General features: G+C 35.1%; 5 protein-coding genes across 6 annotated transcripts in view; all 5 read left to right on the top strand.

Annotated features, from left to right (window-relative positions):
• Window positions 1-4,832, top strand: part of LOC111695217 (lisH domain-containing protein ARMC9) — a 9,745-nt gene extending 4,913 nt beyond the window's left edge. Inside the window, exons 11-17 of the mRNA XM_023464443.1 lie at window positions 33-100; window positions 221-260; window positions 416-510; window positions 1,978-2,166; window positions 2,218-3,209; window positions 3,362-3,413; window positions 4,671-4,832. Of these exons, the coding sequence (XP_023320211.1) occupies window positions 33-100; window positions 221-260; window positions 416-510; window positions 1,978-2,166; window positions 2,218-3,209; window positions 3,362-3,413; window positions 4,671-4,707 (1,473 nt within the window). The 3' untranslated portion in view covers window positions 4,708-4,832. The remainder of the gene's footprint in view (window positions 1-32; window positions 101-220; window positions 261-415; window positions 511-1,977; window positions 2,167-2,217; window positions 3,210-3,361; window positions 3,414-4,670) is intronic.
• LOC111695197 (protein AATF) overlaps window positions 3,280-24,699 on the top strand; it is a 23,347-nt gene continuing 1,927 nt past the window's right edge. Inside the window, exons 1-6 of one of the 2 annotated variants that reach the window (XM_023464421.1) lie at window positions 3,280-3,285; window positions 9,458-9,462; window positions 15,870-15,878; window positions 17,109-17,206; window positions 20,838-22,022; window positions 23,273-23,356. In XM_023464421.1, coding sequence (XP_023320189.1) covers window positions 17,117-17,206; window positions 20,838-22,022; window positions 23,273-23,356 — 1,359 coding nt within the window. In that variant the 5' untranslated portion in view covers window positions 3,280-3,285; window positions 9,458-9,462; window positions 15,870-15,878; window positions 17,109-17,116. Of the gene's footprint in view, window positions 3,286-9,457; window positions 9,463-15,869; window positions 15,879-17,030; window positions 17,207-20,837; window positions 22,023-23,272; window positions 23,357-24,699 lie in introns of those variants that run through there. The other variant, XM_023464420.1, reaches the window with a different exon arrangement.
• On the top strand, window positions 5,692-11,073 carry LOC111695216 (uncharacterized). Its single transcript, XM_023464442.1, has 7 exons — window positions 5,692-5,716; window positions 7,124-8,057; window positions 8,294-8,424; window positions 8,905-9,050; window positions 9,414-9,681; window positions 9,761-9,857; window positions 10,844-11,073. The coding sequence occupies exons 1-7, from the start codon at window positions 5,692-5,694 to the stop codon at window positions 10,932-10,934; spliced, it is 1,692 nt and encodes a 563-aa protein (XP_023320210.1). The 3' UTR covers window positions 10,935-11,073.
• On the top strand, window positions 13,544-14,913 carry LOC111695199 (40S ribosomal protein S15). Its single transcript, XM_023464423.1, has 3 exons — window positions 13,544-13,733; window positions 14,225-14,446; window positions 14,809-14,913. The coding sequence occupies exons 1-3, from the start codon at window positions 13,572-13,574 to the stop codon at window positions 14,872-14,874; spliced, it is 450 nt and encodes a 149-aa protein (XP_023320191.1). The 5' UTR covers window positions 13,544-13,571; the 3' UTR covers window positions 14,875-14,913.
• On the top strand, window positions 14,905-17,112 carry LOC111695198 (40S ribosomal protein S11-like). The gene is made up of 3 exons (XM_023464422.1): window positions 14,905-15,094; window positions 16,159-16,229; window positions 16,831-17,112. Exons 1-3 carry the CDS (start codon window positions 14,918-14,920, stop codon window positions 17,039-17,041), a joined length of 459 nt encoding a protein of 152 aa, XP_023320190.1. The 5' UTR covers window positions 14,905-14,917; the 3' UTR covers window positions 17,042-17,112.

The following is a 24,699-nucleotide window of genomic DNA, read 5'->3' as shown; positions in this document are numbered from 1 at the left end:
GATATAAACAGTTTAATTAATATATTGTTTAGATTAAACCCTACGTGAACGGAACCCTTTACAGTTTACTCAGTAACTCAGTTATCAAGGACATTTCAAGGTAACCAACCTAGAGATAAACTATGCTTCCATGTTTAATCTAATCCTGTCTAACATTGTGAGGTTTGGAAAAACTCTTATATTAGTCTAGATCTAGATCTTTAAGTTTGTTATCTCCCAGGAGAACTCAGGTTCAGGAGAAATTATCTTCGTTAGTTCAGGTTAGATCTTTCTTTTACTTTTTAGTTTTAGCAATTTTTGTCTAATATTAATTTAACTCATGACAACATGTGAACACCTGTGCTCCATTGATCTATTACATTTAATAGTTCTTTGATATTGTTGTTGCTAACTCCGAACCCGTCCTTGCATTCAGCGCTCGGAGTTGGAAGTCCGTCAGCAGCTGGAATACATCTTGGAGATGGTTGAAAACTCAGAGGATTCAGACTCAGACCAGGAGCAGGAGAGTAGGTATACAGAAGTAGAATAGTAGGTATATGCAGGAGCAGGAAAGTATGTATACAGGAGCAGAATAGTAGGAGTAGGATAGAAGGTATACAGAAGTAGAATAGTAGGTATAGTGGAGCAAGATAGTAGGTATAGAGGAGCAGGATAGTAGGTATACAGAAGTAGAATAGTAGGTATAGAGGAGCAGGATAGTAGGCATACAGGAGTAGGATAGTAGGTATACAGCTGAGCATGATAGCAGGAATAGAGGAGCATGATATCAGGTATACAGGAGCAGGATAGTAGGTATACAGGAGCAGGATAGTAGGTATTGTCGTAAATTGAAAATAAATCATAAGTTTATAATTTAAGAGATATATATTTTTAAATTCTCATAGTCATAAATGGAAAAATTATAAGTGTACCACATATTATTACTGTCATTCATTCTTGTATGGGCAATTAATTCTATTTTTATGACATTTTACATGTACATAACGGCCACAAATGCACCTCTTTGAGCCTCTCTTACGTTTAAAATTTAAATTACAAAGATGACAAATTCTGGTGATGGTCTGGTCTTTTTTTAGTGTAGCGTTTTTTTAGTGTAGCGTTTTTATAGTGTCGCGTATTTATAGTATGACCGTATATTGGAGCAGGATAGTATGTATACAGGAGTAGGATAGTAGGCATGTAAGACCTGAGTAGTAGGTATACAGGAGCAGGATCGTGGGTATAAAGGAGCAGGATAGTTGGTATACAGCTGAGCATTATAGCAGGTGTAAAGGAGCAGGATAGTAGGTATACACGAGTAGGATAGAAGGTATACAGAAGCAGGATAGCAGGTATAGAGGAGCATGATATCAGGTATACAGGAGCAGGATAGTAGGTATACAGGAGTAGGATAGTAGGTAGGAGCAGGATAGTAGGCATACAAGAGCAGGATAGTAGGTATACTGGAGCAGAATAGTGGGTATACAGGAGCAGGAAAGTAGGTATACAGGAGCAGGATCGTGGGTATATAGGAGCTTGATAGTAGCTATACAGGAGCAGGATAGTAGGTTTAAAGGAGTAGGATAGTAGGTATGCAGGAGCAGTATAGTAGAAATACAGGAGCAGGATAGTAGGTAGGAGAATGATAGTATTGGTATACAGGAGCAGGATAGTAGGTAAACAGGAGGAGGATAGTAGGTGTACAGGAGCAGGATAGTAGATGTACAGGAGTGAGAAAGTAGGTATACAGTAGGAGTATGATAGTAGGTATACAGGAGTATGATAGTAGGTATACAGGAGCAGGATAGAAGGTTAACAGGAACATAATAGTAGGCATACATGAGCAGGATAATAGGTATACATGAGTAGGAGAGTAGGTATATATACAGAAGTAGGGCAGTAGGTGAAGTAAACAAGAGGAGTAAATATGTTGTTTGGGATTAAAGTTAAGGCATGAAACTTTCCGTTATTTCAGGAAATAACTTTATTTATACCTAGTGAGGAGGACAGCGGAGATGGAACTGATGAAGATATTGAGGTTGAGGCTGAGATAGAAGAAAAGGATCCTGTAATCTCCAGGAGGGATGAATTATCAGGGTTAGCTCTCCTGGCATCCAGGTTCATCACTGCTCCGGTTCCTGTCTTAACACATGAAGCAGATGAGCGACCGATAAAACCAAAGATCGGGTAAGATATATCTGTCGCTTCAAATAAAATTTTTTAAATTAAATTTTTCAGTGGATTTGAATTTGATGAAGAATGTGAGATTGAGCTAGGAGATGATAATACTCCTAAAGATACCGAGTGTTCAACAATTCAATCTGAAACTGTTTCGTCTGATAACTTCCAACCCTCTGTTTCGAAACCACTAAGAGTTAAAAATGAAAAAACTGAAGCTAAGAATGCCATACAGCCTGGGTTCACCAATAGTATTGTGGAACACAAGAAGAAAGGAGAAGAAGAAAATCCGAACTTCTTGAATGATAAAAAATCTAAAAACTCTGATACGAATTACGGATTGAAGAATTTCAAGGATGCACAACAAGAACATAATAAAATTTATCAAGTTCAAATTGGTTATTTCCAAGGTTCTGGTATTGTTAATTCTCATGTCGCTTCACTTGAAACCGAGAAAGAGTTGAAAAAAATCGAACCTCGAACCAGTGAAAGGACCAAAGGTTTAGATATTAATCTAAAGCAAATTAATTGCGAACAAAACTCGGACACTGTGAATGTTAGAATTAAAGCAGAAAATCTTGATTTAGAACATCTCCGTAGAAGTAATGTTTACACGTCGGAGTTATCAGAGTCTAGAAGCAGTGACATAACTACAGAGGAAAACTCAAGCTATGAAAAAACTGATTTTGAAGGAAACATAGAGAAAGATGAACCAAGTTCAGGGCTTATCACTCCAGACTCTCTTCAATCAGAAACAACTTCGCCTGAACCTGGAGCTAAACCTGTAGTAAAATCTCAAAATAAACCTGGACCTAAACCAATAGTAAAATCTCAATATAAACTTAAATCTGATTCTAAACCTGAGTTAAAATCTAGAACTGAACATAAACTAAAATCTGAACCTGATCAAGAGCCTGAACCTGAACCTGAACCTAAACCAGCTCTTCAACTTCTGAATTATAGTATTGATGACACGGACAGTCTTGAAATCTCTGAACCAAGAGAAAGTTTTGCCATTGAAACCGACGTTGAACCTTCACAGAATAGTACAGGTATCATCATGAAATATTGGAACCGACGTTTAACCTTCACAGAATAGTACAGGTAACATCATGAAATATTGTTTGAGTGAATGATCACCGTTTTATTTTCTAACATTCTTAAGATAAAACTTAAAATCTTATTTTTGTAATTGATTTTTCAGTTTCCAGTAGATCCGCCATTCTGGAAATGGTTTCTGTATCAGATAACTCAAGGTAAGAATGAGTAATATGAGAAGATAAGAATAGATAAAAAAGAGAGAAACCTAAAATAAGTATTAACACAACAATAAAATAAAAAATTAAAAAAAATAAAAAAAATGTATAAAAGAATGGAAAGAAAGAGATGAGTGTTGTGGATCACGGGATCAAGCAGTTCCGTATCTTTTGTTGTCCATAGCCATAGGATAACGAAGAGTAAAGGATCAAGAACATATTATCCTGAAATTCAAAAGTTGTAACAGTAGCTATCGAAATCGGAAAGGGAAGGAAGGCCAGCCACAACAATTTCTCTTCCGAGCCACATTCTCCTCATTTTCTCGTCCGAGCCATCCTCAAAATCCTCCTCCTTCCACTATTATGTTTTTAAAGTGTCCAATCCGTGAAGATAAAGATATTTTTAATAAATCTGGCCACGTTAGGGCATAAAATATGGTTAGTCTAAAGTATTTCAATTATTACAACATATCAGTTTAACTTAGAATCCATGAGAATGATGTCAAACTTTATTTCGGTAATAATTACATCTCTTCAGCCGACGTAATGGCTAACCTTTACAATCTATCTTTATAATAACCAAGACATTCATATATATGTTGCGTATAGCCAGCCAAACGGCTGGACAGATCGGGTTGAAATTTTTTGTGGACACTTATGGGTGAACGCGGGATGTTGTACTGTTGTAGGATAAAAAAATCGAAATATTTTTTTTCTCCAAAATATTTTATTTTTTTCTACGGGCCCGTCAGCTAGTATTAAATAAATTGCAAAAATTTGATGGTTTTTAATTTAATTAACAAAAAAAAGATTGAAATTCTGTGAAGTTGGGATGAAACAGAGTTTGAAAACTTTATTTCAATTGAAGCTATTTTTTATATTTCATCTATTCCCTGACGTGGCTGGATTTGTTAAAAATAGTCTTATCTTTAAGGTTTGGACACTTAAATAAAATATTATTGGAAGGACGAGGTTGAAGTGGCTCGGACGAGAAAATGCCTTCCTCCCCTCGATCAGACGTTGTATAGATCAGCGCTTAATAGTTGAGTTTTTGCCACAAACTCTGATCTTCTAATCTATATATCTTGGCAACCCATTATCGTTTTCAAACTCAAATTCTGTCAGATAAGATAATTTAATTTTTTTTACAGCGAATGTTTACACCATCAGGTTGCAAAGATAAAGGGATTAGAAAGTTTAAGTATGTGGCAAAAACCCAGTTTCTTTGCACAAAAGTTTTATTTGTTTTCATTTAAGTATTTTCTCTGGTATATCTGGTACCCCGCACAGATAGACAGGTATCACAGCTGTCAAGTTCAAGGTCAGAGGCAGCTGTCAGAGAAAGTGGTTTCAATGGAGCTACCTTGAATACAGGAAACACAGGAAGGTTTCATGTCTTAGAGGATGATGTTCAATTATAAACATTTGTGGAAAAAAGGTTTCACTAAATATATTTCACAGGTTAAAAGTGACAGTTTCCGAATTCAAGCAGTTAAATTTAATTTTCCTGAGGCTGATCTTCTGTTATTCAATTTATATTCTATGGTCGATCCACAGAATGATGCTTTTAATGACAACGAACTTTTATCATTACTTGCTGAGATAGAACAAATTATTGCAAGATCCGAATGTAGAAATGTGCTTCTAGCTGGAGATATAAATTGTGATTTTTCAAGAAATACACCAATGGTGAACATAATTCGTGATTTTGTGAACACCACAGGTTTAAATATATTCTGGAGCATGCCTGACAATAGTGAAACCCACAGGATTACTAACATTCCGTTTGCATATGTGAATACTGTAAACAATGTGACACATTCTTCAGTGATTGATCATTTTTTGGGAAATGATCGGTTATTTAATGCTGTAGTTGAAGCAGATGTTATTGTGAGTGCAGATAATCATTCAAATCATCTTCCTATATACTGCAAACTTAATATAGAACTCATAAACTTAAATGTAGAACCTGAGATAAAAAGGCCTAAACCCAGCTGGGATAAAGCTAACCTAGATCAAAGGCAGGACTATGATGAAACCTTGAATAATCTTTTATTAGAAATTAATCCTCCAGAAGTTTGTGTAGAATGCTATACATTAAATTGTGATGTGCATACAGAAGATGTAGAACAATATCTGTGAAGCTGTGAATACTGCTGCTATACAGTGCTTACCAGTAGTAGGCGGAACTTTAAATAAACATGGAAATGGTCTACCAGGATGGTCGGAGTATGTAAAACCATACCAAGAGGAAAGCTTGTTTTGGCATGGAGTATGGATGGCAGCAGGGTGTCCTGATCAAGGTGAGCTGTATAATGTAAATCGTACAGCTAAGATGCAATATAAATATGCTGTCAGGAGATTAAAACGAGCAAATTATAATATGCAAAAGGACAAATTTATGCAAAGTCTTCTCAATGGCGGAGTAAATATCTTTAATGAGATCAAGAAATTTCGTGGAAATTCCAAAACTGTGTCAAGCAGTATAGATGGTGTGGTTGGAGCACAGAATATATGTGAGCACTTTGCTGCAATTTATCAAGATCTTTATTCTAAACATTTATTAGGAGAAGAATTTAAAAATGTGAATGAACAAATAAATAATAGGATTATTCCAAAACTTGAATCAGACTTGGATAAGGTCAATAATAGTACTGTACGAGCTGCTCTAAAGAAAGCTAAAACCTGGTAAAAGTAATGCTTTTTTTCAGTTTAACTCCGACTGTTTCATAAATGCTCCAGATTCACTAATTAACCATGTGACTCAGCTTTTTAAATGGTTTCTAAGGACGGGGAAAATTCCCCATTTCCTACTTATTTGCTCCCTTGTCCCAATAGTAAAAGATAACCTAAGTGATANTCTGATCCCAATATCTTTGCAACCTGATGGTGCAAACCTTTGATATTTCAAACTTAGATTATTTTATCTATAAGTATTAATAGTTTGAAATTTTTGAAAATTCGATTATCCATAAAACTTCCTTGGGGTCATGTGAGGTCCCACTCAAAATTTGGGCTCGATCGGTTCAGTCTTTTTGACGTTTATTGGATACAAACAAACACCAAAACAGAGACAAACAGGCAAGCAAAGTATATATCTAGATAAAGAATATAGAAAATATAGAAAATAAAAATATAGAATATAGAAAATAAAGATTTAGAATATAGAAAATCTGGATATATAATATAGAAAATCTAAAAATAAAATATAGAATATCTGGATATGGAATAAAGAAAATATAGATATAGAATATAGAAAATCTGGAAATAGAATATAGAAAATCTAAATGTAGAACATAGAAAATATAGATATAGAACATAAAAAATATTGATACAGAAAATCTAAATATAACCTAGAATATAGAGAATCTAAATTTAGAATACATAGAATCTAGATATAGAGTATAGAAAATCTGGATATAGAATATTGAAAATCTGGATTAGAATAAAGAACATATAGATATAGAATATAGAAAATTTGGATATTGAATATAGAGAATCTAGATAAAGAATATAGAAAAATTCTAAACAGAACATAGAATAAAGATAAAGAAAATAGAAAATCTAAATATAAAATCTAGAAAATCTAGAAAGAACATAAAAAGATTAAAAAAATAGAAAATCTAAATATAAAATATAGAAAATCTAAACATAGAATACAGAGAATCTGTAATGAGTAAAATCTTTGTTAAAAATGAGAATAATTTTAGAAACGGATGAGCTAGAGACACAAGCCCCTGAGAATGAGCGAAGAGTTCCTGAATCTGAGACCTGGATCCATGAGCAAAATAAACCTGAGACCTGGATTCATGAGCAGAATAAACCAGAGACCTGGATTCATGAGCAGAATAAACCAGAGACCTGGATCCATGAGCAGAATAAACCAGAGACCTGGATTCATGAGCAGAATAAACCTGAATCTAAGACCTGGATCCCGGAGCAAAATAACTCTGAAAGTATTGAGTTCTGTGTTAAGTTTTACAATGACGAGGATGAGAATGAGAAGCCTGTATACAGGAAAACTCCGAAACATGTCGCAACGAAACCTTTAAAACTCCGAGATGAACAATCCAGGTTTAAACACAGGGATGACGATGCATGGAATAATCCTAAATGTGAGATTGAAAGGAAAGAGGAAATATTGAATAATAATGAAATGATAAGAATTATTCCTCAGAGCTCATTTGAAGAAGACAACAACGCTGTTGGAAAGGCATCGGTAAAGAATTTTTTTCCCGGAAAAAAATACGAATTCAATGAATTCGACATGGACTCATTTCCAGAAAGATTGAGTAAGTTTAGTACTTCTGTAGATAAGAGTTTAGATATCAGTGACAAGAGACCTGGACGGATTCCAAGAGTTCTTCAGAGTTCCCACTCCGACTCCGATGATGTTGTGTATGTGTTGGAGAACAGAGATAGACTCTTCTCCTCCCACTCTACCAGGATCAAATCTAGTCGGAGTACTCCAGGTACACCTAGAAATCCTAATAAACAAGGGGTAGATTTATCGGAGAAGGTTCCAGAGGAGAGATTACTAAACCGGAGAACCCGGAGAACCAGGTCAGGAGCTGGAACCTGTAGGAGTTATTACGAAGACGCAGCTGAGAGCTGTGACAGTGGGATCTCTGTCAGTGAAACCAGGTTTGTCCATAACTTCTAAAAATACAAACTAGATACAGAGTGTCCCAATTTACATGAGATTTACGGACGACATTGAGGTTGTCTTTGATATTGAATTTGGATGAGAGCATGAAAAAATGTCGTTCGTCTGAGGAGCTTGTTATTAAAAGACAATTTTAAAGTAATCAACTATTTTCATGTTTTCTAGGACACCCTATATATTCAATTATATGTTTTCAATTCTACATATTTTCCAGGTTAAGAGAAGGACCAGGAAAGCCTAATGAGGAGCTGAGAAGTAAGACTAGCAGAGAAAGAAAAGTAAGATCCAGAGAAATTACAGAATCACCGCGCAAACAGATCCAACAACGATCAAAAGAAGTGTCAGGTATTAAAACAAATAAAGAAGCTGATTACTCGCATTAAAGGAACTGTAGACGTCAATTGTAGTGACTCCCAACGGTACCCTTAAACTCTTTGTTTCAAGGTAGTTTGGTTTCATGTATAGTACTGAATATAAACTCTTTGTTTCATGGTAGTTTGGTTTCATGTATAGTACTGAATATAAACACTTTGTTTCAAGGTAGTTTGGTTTCATGTATAGTACTAAATAAAAACATTTAGTTTCCAGGTAGTTTGGTTTCATGTATAGTACTGAATGTAAACTCCTTGTTTCATGGTAGTTTGGTTTCATGTATAGTACTGAATGTAAACTCCTTGTTTCATGGTAGTTTGGTTTCATGTATAGTACTGAATGCGAACACTATATAAATCATATCATGGAAGGATCCTGACAGGTGGAAATAAAAGTTTAATATTTCATGTCCTGTATTTAAAACTGCAGTATTAGAATATTTCAAGTTTACAGGAACGGATCCCTCAGAGTATCCAAGTGTTTATGAGTATCGGAGCAGGGTTGCAGAGATATCGGAGAAAAAGATAAAAGATGACACAGACAGAAAACTCAAAATGAAAAAAAGCAAATCTTACTTTGAGAACCCAGCAGTAAACAGGGTAAATATAAAATCATATAGTTTAAAACCTTTATTTAGTTCTATTTCACTAGGTGGGTTTTAAATTCGCTTATCTCTCTTTCCTAGTAACAATTTACTTTTAACTGTTGCTCAAGTCGCCATTTTTTTTAACGTTCTCCAATAAAAACAAATGTTCGCGTATTTTTCTGTTTAAATTGGTAGATTTCAAAGAGAATAAATGTCAACCTTTTTTCTTGGAAAAAAGATTCTTTCAATTTCAACCTTCCATTAAACTTCCCTGAGGTCTTTTGAGTTGCCACAAAAAATGTTGCCTGATCGGTTCAGTCGTTTGAATTTTATTAGATTCAGACAGACAAGTATTTAAAAAGATGTCATTTCCCAGGGGTTTGAGTTGAGAAAAATCGCTCGTTCAGCTCGATACAGAAGTTCACAAGCTTTACTGTCCTCTGAACTACCAAGTTTGAGTTCAGGACACATAGTGAGCATGGAAGGACACAGTTCGAGTATAGAAGTTGGACTGAAGGGTAGGAATGCTCAAGATATAGAACATGGACAAGGAAGAGGACGGGTTCCTGTAAGAAGATCTATTGAAAATGTTCTGGCAAGCTTAGATCAGTGTTCATTTAGCGCATTACATACTGTAGAACCAGGTAAATATATACAATAAACTAAATACAGATTTTCAAGATTTTTTGGATTAAAACTAATCATAAAACTGCCTATCTCTAGGTAAACCTGGAGCCCAAACTAAACCTGATCCAACCCATCGAGCTCGGAGTGCAGAGAGAAGAACAATATCTATGGCGTTTCCGTACAAACAGTTAAGGTAATAAATCGATACCTGTTTAAACCTTCATCGCTCCCTTTTTAAGAGGTCTTAAATATTTTGAACCTTAAAATTTTGGTTTCATACAGGGTTACCCAAAAAAAGGACGATCTGAAACTTTTTATGGACTTTTTACTGATTTTGCAAAGAAAGCAACTTAAGTTGACAGTTGCAGAGAATCCTAAATGCAAGGAAACAGACGGTATATAAATTTCGTACATTCCCCTCTGAAGTCTCATCCTTTGTGGGTAACCTTGTACATAAAAAAAACATGGATAATTGAACTTCAAAAGATTATGCCTTTAAGCCTAAAATTAGTAGAACTCTCCCCAAATGCAAAAAATCTATTAAACTCGAGACACAACAAGGAAAGGAGGAGAATTTTTACTACCCTCACTTTAAAACTAAAATGTTTATTTTTTTCAGAGAGGCTTCATCAAAAATTTAAAAAGTAGGGTTCTTAAATCAATTTTTTCTCTTCAAACACGTAGATATAATTATCGTATATGTCATGTTCTTTGATGAATAAGTCCAAAAAATTGTTTTCAGATTTGTAGACTCAAATTTATAGCACCATATAGGATGAGGAACATGAAGGTGCATGCCTCTAGAAAGTAATGTTTGTTAATTATTGTATAATCATGATACATACTTGCATGTTTTTTATATCAACCCTTTTTAGAATTCACACACTGCAGTGCATGCCAAGCAGGGCGTATACAGGAATTTGTCTAGAAGGGGGGGGGAGGGGGCTCATAAGTTCAGAACCCGTTGGGGACTGATTGGGGACTTAAAACCATCTGGAAACCATAGGTTTCACTGATCTATATAGGTATATATATATGGATCTATATACGTCTCTAATGCCAAGTTCTGGTTTCTATATTCAGTATGATTTAATATGTATTATTAGAATGCAATCTGAAGCCTAATATTTTTTTAAAACTAAGTAAATTATTGATTAATATGATGAACTATTATTGCAGTCAGATGGAGTGCACACTTGCAGAGCCGGTTAGCACACCCAGGAAGAGTTGGAAGAAGATATCCAGCTCTACTGCAAACAAAGTTCTATGATTTACCCCCACTAACAATCCACAAGTTCCTCCAGCTCCACCAGTTCTTTCAGCTCCACCAGTTTTATCCAGATCCATGAGCTCCTCTAGCTCCACAAGTTCCTCCAGTTTCTCCAGCTCCACTAGTTTCACCAGCTCGACCAGTTATTCTTCGAGCTCCTCCAGTTCTTCCTCCTCCACAAGTTCTTCCAGCTCCACCAGCTCTTCCAGCTCCACCATTTCTTCCAGCTTCACTAGTTCTTCCAGCTCCACCAGTTCCCCAGTTCCTCTATTTCCTTCAGTTCTTCCAGCTTTTCCAGCTCCATAAGTAAACTCCAGCTTCATGATCTCCTTAAGATCCTAGAGCTCATTCTACATCTCTATAGTTCTCTAGGTTATCTAGCCTCATTTTTTTCATTTTTTCCAGCTCCAATCAGTATTCTGCAGTTGTTAATGCTCGCTCAATTCCATTAAATATTGATTTGAAATTGTTTCCTATTAATATGAATAATTTCAGTACTATAAGAAATGAATAGCCCTGTAAACCATTGTTTTAAATAAAATTCCATGTGAAGACCCATAAAGCTGTGAAATGGGAGACGACTTTTAGACTGAAGTTATTATTCTAAATGGCAATACTCGATGGAGAAAACGACCTCGATGGCGAATTACGATTTCTGAACGATTGATATCTTTCGTTAAAGCTCAATTTATTCTTAGACAGTAGATACAATGTGCTCAAAACATATTGAGAGAATTGTATACAAATTAACAGTAACATTAAAGCTAATTTAAAAAAACGAACACAACAATTCTACTGTTTTCTGTTTCCGACTGAATGTCAATATTTATTAACCCAATTTCCCAAAGAATCACCGATGGATTATATAATCGGAAGATAATTTCTTCTCGTACGTCGCAGGTCCGTAATATAGAGTGGGAACAGGGGAATGTGCCCTCCCCTTTTACACATTATCTGAGACAAAAAAGAAGGAATTGAAAAAAAATGAATTGAAGAAAACGAAAAATTAAAGAAAAAAGGATAAACGGGGAGAAAATTGGCCAAAATTAAATTGTTGTTATTAATTATTATGTGTTAAGCCATTTAATTATTTTTTCCTGAATTTAAAGATAAAATTAGTGCTTTCTGAAATTTCAATTTCTATTCTAGGGTTTATAATCTTTTTTTTATACAGAATAAATAAAAACTATACTTTAAATGAGAAATGATTTGTAAAAATCCAGGGGGGGGTACACCCCCCCCTAATTTCACTCAGGGGGGGGTAATGGACTGCCACCCCCCCCTTGAAACCGCCTATGATAGCTGGCCATGGGTTTATGTGAATCTGCATGTACGTACTCATCCTAAAGTTCATGCAGTGGAGTTTTCTCAAATTCGAATGTTGTTTTGGGAAAACTGAAGATTTTCATGTTTGAACTTTTCAGTCAGGGGGGGTACGAGGGGGTGGGGCACTAGGTGCACGTGCCCCCCCCTACGGATGCCTCCCTGGGGTGATGTGGAGAAAAATAAAAAATAAGATGTTATAGGGATACTTAATTCATCCTTTTTAATATTTTTAAATATTTTTTAAACGAAAATTCAGCTAGTAAACCTGAAAATTTTTATCCGCGCAAACAAGAATAATTTTTGCAAAAAAATATTGCCTAAACTTTGCTTTCTAATATTGGGCCCTTCTTGGAAAATTCTTAGCTACGGGCGTGGAAAGAGTGGACTACGTCGGTTTTTATTTTAAAATACGGAGAAAAAAAATTATAATTTCAGAATCTTTCCCTGATATTTCTGTCGTCTTCTTTCTAACTCCGCTTCCTGTCTTTAAACCAAACCAAACATTACTAACATTTTAGTGGTAGCCCTACATGCACGTGTATTTATTAGAACGGGCTCGTGAGTTTATTTGCAAAGTTTGGTACTTTTGTAGGTGTTTTCTAGTGAATTTACATATATTTATTAAATGAAGAAGCGAGCTAAATATTCAGATGTACACGTATACCGTCTGCTCGCTTTTGCATCTAAGAATTATCTTAAAAAGTCTCTTTTTGTAAGAGCGTATTTTTCAGGAAATTCTGTATTCTTACATTCTAGTTAATTTTACTCAAACTAAATACTTTATAAGATGCTGTGAAATCTATTCGAGAGGAAACCGATGTCAAGGGTTTCGCAATTATTTATCTAGTAGTAACTCCCCACACCTATTTTGATACAAAATTTAGGTCGAAAATTTATAGGACAGGGAAACCTTTGGTCCGTTTCGTCTAGTTCGAATGAGCTTGTACCTAATTGATGTCTAAATAATAATGTATAAAAGTTTTCCCACTTTGTGGTATCGACATACTTAAAAATGTTTTGTGCCGTTCTACTCGAAGATACGGGTAATTTTCTAGAAAACTATTTTTGGACCCCCCTTTCCCATCAATTTTGTACATGGATCTTATAGAAAGTGTTTTAACTTAACCTAACCCGTGGCCGCAGCGCTCAGCCCAGAAAGTNATAGGGGGGGGGGGGTCCAAATTCGTTCCCTAGGACGGACCCGAGATACGGTAGCTTCTGATATGCTGAGGTTACTATTGTATCATGAAGATGATATGACTTGGTCCTCACTTTATTGTTATTAATATTTTGTAATTTGCAGAAGAAAAAATGGCGGACGAAGCTCAGCTTGCCGATATGAAGAAGAAGAGGACCTTCCGTAAGTTTACTTACAGAGGTGTCGATCTTGATCAGCTCCTGGATATGAACCACGAGCAGCTGATGGAACTCTTCCCTTGCAGGATCCGCAGGAAGTTTTCCCGTGGAATTAAGGTAAATTTCGAACCTGTATTTACCAATTTCGATTTTAAAAGATTGGGTCTCAGAACGATTTTTGGCCCCCCCCCCCCCCGCTAATCAATTTTGTACATTTTTTATTATTTATCGTGTCCGTCCTTGAGCATGATTTTTGGGTTTGATTATATAAGGGCTAAATTTCCATCTTTTTACACCATAGCTTTAAACTATATTTTCTGTATAAGCATCCCCCCTCCCCCCCTTTTGAACAATCATTTTCCTCCCATCGTTTAGTATGAATGCACGGAGCAAATTATCGCACAAGGGGTTTAATTGCTGAATTGGGGGAAATTACATACGTTCAGAGATTCTCTAAAGTTTCAAGCAAAATGTATTAACAGAACTGGAGTCAACTGGGACATGAGAGCAGGGATTAAAAAATATATACTCTGAATGTTAGTACCTTACAAGTTAACTTTAAATTCGTCCTTTACTTTGATATTAATGAAATAACCGCTTTTATTCAGAGGAAGCCCATGGCCCTGATCAAGAAGCTGCGCAGGAAGAAGAAGGAAGCTCCCCCAAATGAGAAGCCCGATGTTGTCAAGACTCACCTGAGGAACATGGTCGTTGTTCCAGAGATGACCGGCTCCGTGGTCGGAGTATACAACGGCAAGACCTTCAACCAGGTTGAGATCAAGCCTGAGATGGTCGGACACTATCTCGGAGAGTTCTCTATCTCCTACAAGGTATTAAATGATGGGTGACCTGTTCCAGGTCAAAAGCCTACTCNGGAGAAACGATATATTTTAGGAGGTAAAATTCAAAATTTTGTATAAAAGTTCAGGATTCAACTTGCCTTTTAATGTCCAATTTTTTTTTTGAGAATTTCTTAGTACATCCCTGTAAGAACTAACCCTTTAATGTTTATTTTCATTTTTTTTGAGAAATTCTCTAAAATATATCCCCGTAAGAAGTTTAAATCTTTAAAAATTTCTTAAATAAGAATTAGTTATTTTTTCGTTGGCTCGTGCCTTTCATAGTATTCATAGCTTTATTCGCAAAAATTATCTATTTTACAAATGACTTATATTTATTGTTTTTATTTCAGCCTGTGAAGCACGGAAGGCCCGGTATTGGAGCTACCCACTCGTCAAGATTCATCCCTCTGAAGTAAACATGTTCAGAACCGCTCTTGCAAACTACTAATTTCAGATAGAATGGCGGAGCAAACTGAGAGAGCTTTTCAGAAGCAGCCGACCATCTTCTTGAATAAGAAGGGAGGTCTGAAACCCTCCGAGTCGAGGTTCTTCTACAACCCCGGTCTAGGATTCAAGATCCCCACCGAGGCCAGAACCGGAAACTATATCGATAAAAAGTGCCCCTTCACTGGCAAGGTAAGATAATTTTACAATTACACTTCATTCAGGGGACCATTTAAGCTGAGGGAGATTTTAAGATCAAGCCCCTGAATAAATGTCGGTATACTCTTCTGAGTTAATTAGTTTATGACCCTTTTTAGAGTAGTGTCTCAAATCTTCGAGTATATCATAACGAAAAATACGATGCAACCATTGATTTTTGCCCTAAAAAATTTAAAAAATGATTCTAACTCAATTGAATCTTCAATTAATAAATGTAATTTTCTTCTCAATTCTTTAGTTCTGTCAATTACAATGTTACCCATTTTATTAGATAATTTTTTCCCAGGCTACTATCCCTAGTATATTGAAAATAGCTGGCCATGGGTTTATGTGAATCTGCATGTACGTACTCATCCTCAAGCTCATGCAGTGGAGTTTTCTCAAATTCGAATGTTGTTTTGGGAAAACTGTACCCTTTTTAGAGTAGTGTCTCAAATCTTCGAGTATATCATAACGAAAAATACGATGCAACTATTGGTTTTTGCCTTAAGGCATCTCGTAAATAACGATAACTTTGAAATTCTTTTGCCCCTTAAATATTGCTTAACAGTTTTTTCTCGCACAATAAGACATTTCCCTTCAAGTAATATTACACACAAACATGACATTATATTTCAGTTTATAAACTTCACATTTTATTGAAAAAGAAGTATACTAAACTTAATGTTTCACACGTCTCATGACGATCCTGGACAAGAATATGATTATTATATATAATATTACAATAACTGCTCTTTTTAATAAATCTTTCCAAAAGATTTGCTCTTGGCGAATTTAAAAAATGAATTTAACTCAATTGAATCTTCAATTAATAAATTTAATTTTCTTCTCAATTCTTTAGTTCTGTCAATTACAATGTTACCCATTTTATTAGATAATTTTTTCCCAGGCTACTATCCCTAGTATATTGAAATATTTAGGTTTCCAAGCTACTATCCCTAGTATATTGAAATATTTAGGTTTCCAGGCTACTATCCCTAGTATATTGAAATATTTAGGTTTCCAGGCTACTATCCCTAGTATATTGAAATATTTAGGTTTCAATCCGTGGACGTGTTCTCACTGGTTTAATTACCAAGACCAAGATGAACAGGACTGTTGTGATCAGGTATGGGTTGGAGGCTAAAAACACTGGGGCTCTTTAATGGAGGGGTTGGGGAGTGATCTTTAATTTATTCTTTAAAAAAAAACAACAAAGCCCCGAAATGAGACAAAAAATATATATCTGTCGGAGACGTGTTGTCTGATGGGTTTTAGGGTTTTTCTCGAAGCATCCAAAATCCAGTCTGGAAATACACCTTGACAGCGCTTAGAATCCGTTTATTTTGCCGCTGATCCGGCCAAATCTAGGACATAAATTTACTGATTTTATCAGTACTTAGGATCTGGATCCGTTGGATCCGTAAGATTTTGACTCGGATCCAAATTCAAATTCAAATAATCTCCTTTTCATCAGTTCAGATTTAGTTTTGATCCGGATCCATGGATCCGTATATATTTGCAGATCTGGACCCTAAGCAATACTTGGAACAAAAGCAAGAGAAATGTCAGTCACCAAAATATTTTTCTTAAATTGTGTCAAACCTCCTTTAACTAAAATATCTGGCTTGATTTTGAAATTAACATTTTTAGAGGTTTAGATTTTCTTAATTTCTCGCATCTCAGAGACCAAATCTTACCCTCCGACCTCACATGTAATGCTATTTCAGGCGTGATTACCTTCACTACGTCAAGAAGTACAACAGGTTCGAGAAGAGGCACAAGAACATGTCTGTCCACCTCTCCCCCTGCTTCAGGGACGCCCGGGTTGGAGATGTCGTCACTGTCGGAGAATGCAGACCTCTCAGCAAGACCGTGAAGTTCAACACCTTGAAGGTCACCAAGAGCCAGGCCAGCAAGAAGTCCTTCAACAAGTTTTAATCTGTACGTTGAAACATGAGAAATAAACGATATGTTCGGAGCGACGTGTTTCAATCTTCCTCGTTTCAGAATATCATGTCGTTGGCTGAGAAACTTGCAAACCTTGTCAACCCTGAACCTATTTTCCAGGATCCAGAGATAGAGCAGGATCAAACTGCTGCTAAGGTAGAGCAGATCAGTAGGCTAGTGTAGTTCAGATTAAAGGGATTGTTTCCTAAATATGTTCTTGTCTCGTACTAACTAGATATTAAACTGGTGTTTTGTAAATAAATGAGTATAATGGACCATGAAACGTAACAATTCCTTTTCTCAACCTAAACTTCATATTTTCCCGCTGCTGATAAGTTATTCTGGATTAATTTAAAATTGACAGGTTAAGAGGATTAAATATTATTTAGGAAATTCGTAACTATATAAGAACTTACAACGATAACCAAGAAAAAATGAATTATTCAAGGCAGTTTGGTTTGAACGAAGGGAATGAGTTCGGATTCTTATATTTCTATGCCTGTACAGTACACAACATAGCATGCAATGATTAAGTCGGTTTTAAATGCAAAATTAAAATTGTAACTGGAGAGAAGTTTGACTAAAGGTTCTCAGTAATGATTGAGAAATCAAAGTAAGATTCATTTTGTCTTGAAATACTTGACAACAAGTGTTGTTTAAGATCGAAAAATGAAATTAAATATCTAAAGAAAAAATAAAAATACCAAAAGAAAAAAATAAATGTCCCTTATTTTTAATCTTGATTCACTGGGTATTCGTAATTATTGAATATAATATACTCAGTATATTAATGTGATATATGCAACCATATGAATATCATGACAACAATCGGAAATTTTCCTTTATACTCCGCCAGGAGTTCCTGAAAATAATCCAAACATAAACAAGATATTAGAATATTAATTTTTAGCCGGGGGTTTCCAACGGTTACCAGTTGGTGAAGAACTGTCTGGAGTTGTTAGCCTTTCAACAAACAATATTCTTTTAAGTCTAAATGAGTCGTCGAAAGAATATTTTTATGTAGAATTGCCGGAAAACTAAAAAAGTCCTTTGTCCTATCATAACTAGAACAAAATAGAAGAATAAGTAAAATGATTCATGGTTCATTGCACAATTGCAATTTTTCACTTTTGACCTTTTTAAGGTCTTAACGCGAGTCTACAGACTTCTGCATATTCCACAGTTTTATTGGCCCCACTTCACTATTTACGTTATTATTTTAGGAGCAAGCTATAAACTAAAATTAGAATTCTGTCAGCACCATTTTTCGGAACCATACAAAGAAATCACTGGGATTCATTTAATGTTTTTAGTTTAAAAACGTGCAATATTTCGACTAAGCGAATTTCATTAGAAATTCTACTAAGTCATAAATATTATGGAAACTTTTAAATAATTATGTCTACCTTTTAACTTGCTTAATTTTGAGATTAACTAAATAAAGCCGAATTGAGAAGAAAAAATTCGATAATTTTCAGATATTTCCGAGCTTTTCTTATACAAAAATCAAAGTAAATACTGTCAATTAGCAAGTGGTGATACAAAGTATAATAAAGCAATATGAAATTAAAATATTAAAAACTTGATTAGCATTGCTCATATTGCTCATCTTACAATTACTTCAGTGTTTCGGTCCAATATTTTTCTTGTACCGTATTTTCTTAACATTTTTTTATGCTGTGTTTGGTGCCAAGGTTTTTTTGTTGTTTTTTAAATATTACAATTGGTATTAGAGGATGAAGAACAGTAGATAATAAACCTTTTGACTTGAAAAACAAACTAGGGCTTCACTTAATGTGACTGTTGAGTGCAATAAGTGACCCTACATTTATAGAGTGGCATGTCCGATTTACAACGGTACTTGTACGAAAGATCAGAAATACACAAGATATTTATCATCTTTTCTTTGAAAATTGACTTTAAAAAAATTTGAACCAAAAAGTATCCCACCCCATCTCCTCAATTTTCCATGTTTTTAAGGTTTTTCACCAAAAAGTCTGATTCAAATACCAGCAAGGTGTTTTTAACACCTAACTGTTAGTCAAGAATCTCATTAAAACGAATTTGATGGTTTTTCAGATCACTTCTCCCTATTTTATCATATTTTCCCACTTTGTTAATATTTTCAGATTTTCTGGATTCATGAAAAATAAAAAATCTTTTGCACACAAGCCTCAATTGGATATTTATATATATTTAATAAATATTTTCCCCCTCCTTTTGCCCACCATTCCCATGTTTTTAAAGCTTTTTTACCAAAAAGTCTTATTTCAAAGACAAGCTAGGTGTTTTAAAAACCTACCTTTTAGTTAAGAATCTCAGTACTAACATCAAAACGAAGTTAAAGGTTTTCAGATTACTTTCCCCCCCCACTTTTCCCCTAGTTTACCCTGATTTTCCCCCGATTTTATCATATTTTCCACTGCTCGTATTTTTCATATTTTCTGGAATCATAAATTCATTTTTCATCGAAAGTAAAAAAATCTTATGCACAAAAGCCTCAATTCGATAGTATTTTTGTAAAAAAAAGTAAGGACAAATTATTTTCCTTCCTTTCTTTCCATGTTTTTTAAAGCTATCTTACCAAAAAGTCTGATTCAAATACCAGATAGGTGTTCTAAACATCTACCTGCGAGTCAAGAATCTCATTATTAACATCAGAACGAAGTGTAAGGTTTATCAGATTACTTTTCTCCCTATTTTATTATATTTTATCATATTACTCTACTTTTGAATATTTTTTACATTTTCTGGATTCATGAATTCATCATTAAAAACAAAATCTGTTGCACACAGACCTCAATAGAATAAAATTAAAAAAAAAAATTTAAATCCCTCTTTTTCTATGTTTTTAAACTCAAAGAAATAACTTCGAATAGACGGAAATCAATTACAATTAATATAAAAATTAATGTCTTCTTTAAATGAATTTCTTCAGTAAATTACATTATTTGTATATGAAACTCTTAACTTCCCTTTTTACAGAAGTGGTGGGGGACAGGTTCCGATAAATGGTGGAAAGTAAAGGGAAATATTAAATTCAGCTTGATTGATTGAGCGACTGCTTAAATGATGGATTGATTTACAACAATAAAATCCAATTAAGGCCTGTGTTCAAAAGTTCTTTAGTTTTCGATGAAAATCTTCTCCATGAATCTAGAAAATGTGAAAACTATTAACAAAGTGGGAAAATATGATGATGCATGATATTTCCCCCTTTTATTTTGTTTTCCAAAAATACTATCCAATTGAGATCTGCTTGCAAACAATTGATAAATATTAACTAAGTATGAAAATGTGATTAAATAAGGGGAAAATATGAAAAAATAGGGGAAAATATGAAAAAATAGGGGAAAACGGGGAGAAAAGTGAAAATAAACCTTAAACTTCGTTCTGATATTAGTAATGAGATTCTAGACTTACAGAGCTTGTCTTTGAAACAGACTTTGGTAAAAAAAAGCCATAAAAAACGTGGAAAAAGTGGGAAAGGGTGAAAAAATATTTTAAAATTTTTTTTATCTTGAACAAATTATGCCTTTTTGCAAAATTTCATTCAGATTCCTTAAAAAATGAAGACAGGATTACCAAATGTATTCAAATTGGTCTATTTCACCCTCCCCTTTGTCAGAATTCAATAGAAAATAATTACATCTTTAACAATACAAAAATGCATACTCCTCTTTCTTTAAATAGAAGGTTAATTAAAATTTCAACGACAGTCGCCTTAAAGTGAAGAAGGTTTTGAAATAAAATGATAAGTTACAGCATTATTTTTATTATGTTTCAGGTTGCAGATTTTGAACCCGAGTTGGAGGATTCTGAATATCTCTCTGGAGTTGGAGGATCAGAACGGAGTAAGCTTCGGATCAAGAACGCGGATCTAGATGAGGACTCCAGGTATGCCGGGAAGAAGATCAGTAGATCTAGGATTGCTAAACAGAGAGGAGAAGAAGTTGAAGATACAGCTGTAGATCTGCGTGAACAGGCGGCAGCAGAGCTTGGACATATGTTTGAGGGAGCTGATGAAGAGGATGAGTCAGAGGAGGAGGAAGGGGACGAAGATGAGGAAGAAGGAGACGAAGATGAGGAAGAAGGAGACGATGATGAAGGTTGGGAGGTTGAAGATGGAGGAAAGGAAGAGAATAACAAGAATGGTTTTGTATTTGACAAAGAAACAGATTTTTCCCAGTATGGAGATCTGGAAGAAGAAGAGGATAGTGAAGGAAGTGAGCAGGAGGGGGAAAAGGAAGCAGAAGTAGATTCAGACCAAGAAGATGACGAGGAAGCAGATAGTGAAGTAGAAGATGAAGAAAATTTGTTGAGAAAAAATGGTTTATCCGAAGAAGTAGAGAAGGGTAAAGCTGTTCAGCACCAGCTCAAGGTTTGGGATAAACTGCTGGAAACCAGGATTCAGCAGCAAAAGCTACTCACAAGGATAAACCGTCTTCCTGTAGATCCTTACTGGAGTCAACTCTGCTCCGAGGGAGACGGAGAGTTTAAAACTCAAGTCACTGAAACTCAAAAATCTCTTAAACTTCTTCTTAACGAATTGTTTGAATTGGAGGCTGTCCTTGTAAACTCTGAGGCTGAAGAACCTCCGAGAAAAAAGAAGAAATTGACCGAGTTCAGCGATACCTTAATTCAAAACCATCAAGAATATAAGCCGGAGAGAAATGAAATAATACAGAAATGGAGTGACAAAACAAGAATAGCGTCCGGAAAAAATTCTTTCTCGTCAATGGAAACCTCCACTGTCCTCCAGATAGATCAGATCCTCGCCAATCCGGCGAGGTTGATTGCTAGAACTAAATTGAAACGAACCAACTACCAGACAATAGGACGATCAGGAGAGATGGCCGAGAATGAGATGAATGAGACGGATCCTGATATATTTGACGACGATGATTTCTACCATCAACTTCTCAGAGATCTGATCGATAGGAAAACTAACAGCTCTTCTGATCAGTCTCAGGTATGGAACACATAAATAGATAATTTACTGTTAAGTAAGCACGTTTTTTGTTAATATTTAAAAAATTGCTGAATTTGGTTATACCCATCTTTCAACCCTAATATTATTTCAAGTAGAGATGTTACCCTAACCAAAATTACTTCTTACTAAAACATTATTATCATGTTTGTATACCTTTCGCGAAATTTTTTTCTTCACTCAGTGTAATATTTACAGGACATTACTAAACAGATATGCTAAATAATGCATTTTTGAAATTTTAGAGCTAAGAAATGCAATTCAAGAGCTAAGCTTTGTCGGGCTTATTGATTGTTTTTTGAATTTTGTTTTCCTCCAGTTGCTCTATTTAGATCTTTAGTAGCTCCTGAAGTGCCAATGTTTTAAATATTGCAAATTAAAAGTTATGCATACTACAAAACTAATAAAATATTTGCTTAAGTTACGGTATTGGGTTAACATGAAATTGCGGAATTTGGTTATGGTTTTACATTAATATGAAACAGCACGAAGGTTGAATTAAACCATCTTATATCGAATTTTGAACTGTTGTTAGGTTATGTCGCTCTAGGTTTAGAAGATTTTCTAAATAATGTGAAACTGGCTCGGGTACCTCTGAAGTCTGTTCTTTTTCTCGCTGACATGTTCTAAATCCCTCCCCACTGGCCCTATATGGTTCTAATTGGTTTTCCAATAGAAAATACTGCGGAATGTTTTGTAATATTTTAGCTCTATTGATCCGGTTCCTCAAATAAATTCTCTAAAAATGTCAATATCTAACGGAAACAACCTTTTGTTCTCATAACACACTTTTCAGAAATATTAAAATCATTAAATAATAAATAAAGTTTGTATGTAAAAATTTGTCCAAATGTTTTTTGTTGGAAATTTAATTTTGAAGGATCCGGAATAAAATGGATCCTTTGCAGTGTAATAATCAGAGAAAAAAAAGGAACTGAACGCGTAATTTCAAATGACACTCCATGAAAATTTGAAAATGCTATTTCTGATCAAGTATGATTTATGAACCAAAATCCATGTAGTTATTTCTCTGAAAAAGTGCTTCTAGCTTAAAAGAAGAAATGGAGAGCTTATCAGATCTTTACACTTTCCGAGTGTAAAAAAACGACGCAACTTTCACTTTTTTGATCCGATAAAGGTTTTAAGGGTTCTTTTCTAAACCAGGATTATCATATTTGCACGGAGGGTCGCTTGAAATTACGATTACAGTCCCTTTAATGAATGTTGTTTAGTTGACTAGACAGTGGCTTGAAGTACAGAAGCTTAGAACAAAGTTAAAGAAGAAAGTGGACACTAAAGCATCCAAAGGAAGAAAGGTAAAAAACCATATTTAGAATATGAACTTTCAGATATAACCATTTAATTTTTGATAGCAGGTTCAATCTTCATGTTTTAACCGGTTAAACAAATATTTTGAGATTTTAAATCAGATTTCGATTCTGCGTACTGAGGTATAAATAAGTTGAAAGGTGCGGTTATACCATAATTTTTAACTCATTTTCTAATTGGATACTTGTTAAACAAAAGTAAGTTTTTCAGTAACAAGTTAAAGATTTTGTTTTTAGAAAATATGTGAAGTTTGGAATGAAAGTAGACGTGTAATGTACATGATTTATTGATAAAAAATATACTGACAATTGTTTTCTTAAAACACTAGTTTGAAGTGGGTTAATGTTGACAAGAAGTAAACGTGAATATAAAATACTTTTATATCACAGAGTTGACGAGAAGTAACGTGAATTTAAAATACTTTTACATCACAGAGTAGGGTTCATGTTTTGTTTACATCATTCCACTTTCTCACATACGGTTCAGTTTAAGAGATGATTTTTCATTTTTTAGCATTTTTTTGCTCCCGGAACTTTTTCTTTAGTTTTGTCTGGTTAGAATCATAAGGATTCAGAATAAAGAGAATCAACGTCACTCATATTTTCCAGCCAGGACGCATCATTGGTATTAGATAGGTACTCCGTACCCTCCTCACCACTAGCTAGAAATCCGTCCTCGCTGCATTCATCCTCGTCGGACTTGGATTCATCCTCGGTGCACTGAGCATCACTAGCCTCGGATCCGATCTCGTACTCTACGTTGCTGACCAGGGATTCATCATTACTGTAGGATACGTCACTAACCAAGGATCCGTCCTCACTGCACTGCTCGTCACCGGTCTCGGATGGTTCATCACTGACAAAAGAAACGTCCTCACTGCTTGAGCGGGATCTGAGTTTGGTTTGTTTCCTTGATATGAGAACCCAATGGTAGGGAGGAGGAGGGAGGGCCTTAGCAGAGGGTGAGTTCTTACAGCAGCTGTTTGCATAGTAGACTTCTTTTGTTATAGTTGGAGAGTCCTCAATATTCTTGTTTTTACCCTCTACAGAATATCCTTTACCCCATACTATTCTTACAGTTGATATCTCCGAGGAGTACGGTGTACAGGGAGCAGACCTGATTATCGGACTACCCGGAGTCAAGGTTTCAGCGAGGAGTGGATGGTATGGTTTCAACATGTTGTGAATTATATAGATTGCTATTTCATTTGAATGTTTTCTTCTTACTGAGTTGGGATAGTTTACGTTTCAACGAAGGGGGCAGGTGGGGGGTGGGGGGTGTCTCATCGGCCGCGCCGGTCAACCTGAGGAAGGGTTAGGTTGATCTGGGA

The sequence above is a fragment of the Eurytemora carolleeae genome, unplaced genomic scaffold (genome assembly GCF_000591075.1).
Source record: "Eurytemora carolleeae unplaced genomic scaffold, Eaff_2.0 scaffold173, whole genome shotgun sequence".
Taxonomy (NCBI): Eukaryota; Metazoa; Arthropoda; class Copepoda; order Calanoida; family Temoridae; genus Eurytemora; species Eurytemora carolleeae.
This window is presented reverse-complemented; position numbering and strand designations above follow the sequence as displayed.

Bases quoted from the DNA above. Each gene is read 5' to 3' on its own strand.
- LOC111695198 (XM_023464422.1), top strand. From the start codon at position 14,918: ATGGCGGAGCAAACTGAGAGAGCTTTTCAGAAGCAGCCGACCATCTTC. The intron at 15,095-16,158 runs GTAAGATAATTT...TGAAATATTTAG, and splicing joins AGTGCCCCTTCACTGGCAAG to GTTTCAATCCGTGGACGTGT. The intron at 16,230-16,830 runs GTATGGGTTGGA...ATGCTATTTCAG, and splicing joins AACAGGACTGTTGTGATCAG to GCGTGATTACCTTCACTACG.
- LOC111695199 (XM_023464423.1), top strand. From the start codon at position 13,572: ATGGCGGACGAAGCTCAGCTTGCCGATATGAAGAAGAAGAGGACCTTC. The intron at 13,734-14,224 runs GTAAATTTCGAA...GCTTTTATTCAG, and splicing joins AGTTTTCCCGTGGAATTAAG to AGGAAGCCCATGGCCCTGAT. The intron at 14,447-14,808 runs GTATTAAATGAT...TTTTTATTTCAG, and splicing joins AGTTCTCTATCTCCTACAAG to CCTGTGAAGCACGGAAGGCC.
- LOC111695216 (XM_023464442.1), top strand. From the start codon at position 5,692: ATGGCAGCAGGGTGTCCTGATCAAG. The intron at 9,051-9,413 runs GTAAATATAAAA...GTCATTTCCCAG, and splicing joins AGAACCCAGCAGTAAACAGG to GGGTTTGAGTTGAGAAAAAT. The intron at 9,858-10,843 runs GTAATAAATCGA...CTATTATTGCAG, and splicing joins TTTCCGTACAAACAGTTAAG to TCAGATGGAGTGCACACTTG.